This window comes from Mus caroli, chromosome 5, assembly GCF_900094665.2.
Source record: "Mus caroli chromosome 5, CAROLI_EIJ_v1.1, whole genome shotgun sequence".
Classification (NCBI taxonomy): Eukaryota; Metazoa; Chordata; class Mammalia; order Rodentia; family Muridae; genus Mus; species Mus caroli.
In genome coordinates this window covers 16,814,068-16,816,677 of record NC_034574.1, presented here as the reverse complement: position 1 = coordinate 16,816,677, position 2,610 = coordinate 16,814,068, and the positions used below count along the sequence as shown (strand labels likewise).

Here is a 2,610-nt window from a genome sequence, read left to right as displayed (position 1 = left end):
AAAAAAAAAAAAAAAAAAGCAAGTTGGGAAGGAAAGGGCTTATTTGACTCACTTCTGCATTGTAGTCCATCACTACAATGAAGGAAGCCTGGACAGGAACTCAAACAGTGCAGGAACCTGGAGGCAGGCCCTGACTCAGAGGCCATGGAGGGGTGCAGCTCACGGGTTTGCTCAGCTTGCTTTCCTACAGAACCCAGGACCACCAACTCAGGGACTGCACCATCCAAAATGGGCTGGGCCTTCCTCCATCAATCAGTAATTAAGAAAATGCCTTACAGCTGAGTCTTCTTAATTGATGTCCCCTCCTTTCAGATGACTCTACTTTGTGTCAAGTCGACATAAAGCTGTCCAGCACAGGTGTGTTCCAAGCACTCAGGCTCCCTCAGAACACACAGCTCTGAAGAGAAATCACTGCATTCAGCAGCCATTCCTATGCCTCTTCTCCATGAACTGTGGGTGCTATTGATGCCATTGGGTTTTTGCTTCACCCACAAGCTCATGGTTTAGTCAGCTTTATAAAGCACAATAAAGTGATGGTAAATCTTCCCTGAGTTGATATTTGTGGAGGTTCTGCTATGCTTCCACAGAAAGACCAGATTCTTGTAGTCAGAGACATTTTCCTTCCCTTTGACGAGTTGGTCTCCCCCTGAGGATGACAGACAGATAATAATGAAACCACTGGTGTGGACAAGATTATGAAGTAAGATTGGGAGTGAGTGGCCATAACCATTTATGTGCCTACCTCTTTGTAAGGACCAATGCTTTATTATGAATGTAACTGCTTATGTACCTAGCTATTTGTAAAGGCCAATGCTCATGTCATTCCATTCCCATAACCCAATGGTTAGCATCTCCATTTCTGCACCTGTAGAAATGCAGCCCGAGGGTGATTGAGGAACTTACCCCAGACATAGCGTGTGGTGAGAGAATGATTTAGATGTAGCTTTCCATGGTCCTAGAGTTTCTCATAGAAAGAGAGTTTTTCATAGACCAGTGATCAGTCACCAGTGATTTTGGCTTTGTTTTTGTTTATTTCTTTGGTTTTCTTTGAGACAAGATTGCTCTGTATATCTTTGGCTTTTCTGGGACTCACTCTGTAGACCAGGCTAGCCTTGAACTCAGAGATATGCCTGCCTCTGCCTCTTGAGTGCTGGGATTAAAGGCATGTACTGCTACCACTTGGCTTTAGAGACTGATTTTTAAACCAATTTTTATCGTCTTCATAAAATAAGAACATATAGCTGGCTACACATGCCACATTAGGGGTAGGTATGACAGACTGTGGTAAGAAGCAATAAACCCCATGGATATTTTTGGAAAGAGGCCTCTTTGCTCTAGGCATCCACTGGACAGAAAACAGGGATGGCCTCTCTGGGATCAGTAGGACCTAGACCTGCAGAGAAATGGTGCCTGGGCACTCCAGGGGGTCAGGATAGTCCTTTCCTCAGTTGTCTATTGAGCTGATCCTTTCTTCTCTCTACAGTCCGAGCTACAAAGTCCTGGGGCAGCTCCCTGACACCGATGTGTACATTGACATAGATGCATATGAGGAGGTAGGACCTTTGTCTAATGTCTTAATGATTGTAAGCATGTGAGGACTGCGTCTACCCAGAGCAAAGGAGGCAAGAAGAGAGAATTAGGGGTTGATATGAAAAGATGCAGTCTCAGTCACTGTCTAGACTCAGTTCTGTGCTCTATACTGAATGGTAACTACCTCACTTCCTAATGCTCATTCTTAATGAGAATGGGTACATAAGCACACATTTAAAAACACTGAAGCTGAGAACATGGCTTGCATGGATATGGGTTTCTTTTGATGAGTTTAAGCCAATGGAAAAATACCAGTTTCAATCATGTTAAAATCGAGGTGGTGGGGCCACGGCATTGCCTATCCTCTTTAAGATCTAAATCCTCTTTAAGATTTAAAATTATACCTTCAAAGTTCCTTAATTCTTATATAGATTTGCAAAGATGTTATAAAATCTCTGAAAACTAATTAATCTCTTTTCTGCTTGGGGGAAAGAATATCTCTGATTCACGATCAAGTATTGGGAAATGAGCCTGATGTTAGAATAGGCAAAATTTTTAAAATAAATTACTAAACTCCAAATGGCATCCTTGGGTCCATGAAGACTCTTGAGAAAATGTTCCCTTTGCTTTATTGGAGTTGAATTGTGGATCAAACCAAGTAAGTCTGTGCCTGTGGTCACCTCACTGGTGTGCAAGCCACTGGCAGCAGCCTCACTTCTCGCTTCTCGTCCACATTCTTTTCTCCTTTGGATGTTTAACCCTCGTTTTTCCTTGCATTTGCTGTTTAAAAAAAAAAAAAAGAAGCAAAGCCTATCTTGTAAAATAAATAGAAAGATGTATGTTTTCTAAGCTTTCGAGTGAGGCGTGCGTGGCGATCTGTTCTGGGGTCTAGGTTCCTGGACAGGTGGAGGTGGGGGCACTGCTCAGCCCAGGAGCTGAGGATCAGCCTGGGCAACCATCTCACAGGAACAAAACCTTTTCTTTGTACTATTTCTCCTCCCAGAGTTTGAATAGAGTAATAGTGTAACTTTGTCTAAACATGGGACAGGGCTCTTCACACTGTCTGTCTGTCTGTCTGTC

At 43.1% G+C, this 2,610-nt stretch overlaps 1 protein-coding gene across 6 annotated transcripts in view; it reads left to right on the top strand.

Moving 5' to 3' along the window:
- Positions 1 to 2,610, top strand: part of Slc26a5 (solute carrier family 26 member 5) — a 59,330-nt gene that overhangs the window by 50,109 nt on the left and 6,611 nt on the right. For 4 of the 6 annotated variants that reach the window (XM_021161868.1, XM_021161870.1, XM_021161872.1 and 1 more), the window contains one exon: positions 1,484 to 1,553. The exons of the other annotated variants lie outside the window; for them this stretch is intronic. In XM_021161868.1, coding sequence (XP_021017527.1) covers positions 1,484 to 1,553 — 70 coding nt within the window. The remainder of the gene's footprint in view (positions 1 to 1,483; positions 1,554 to 2,610) is intronic. 6 annotated transcript variants of the gene reach the window in all.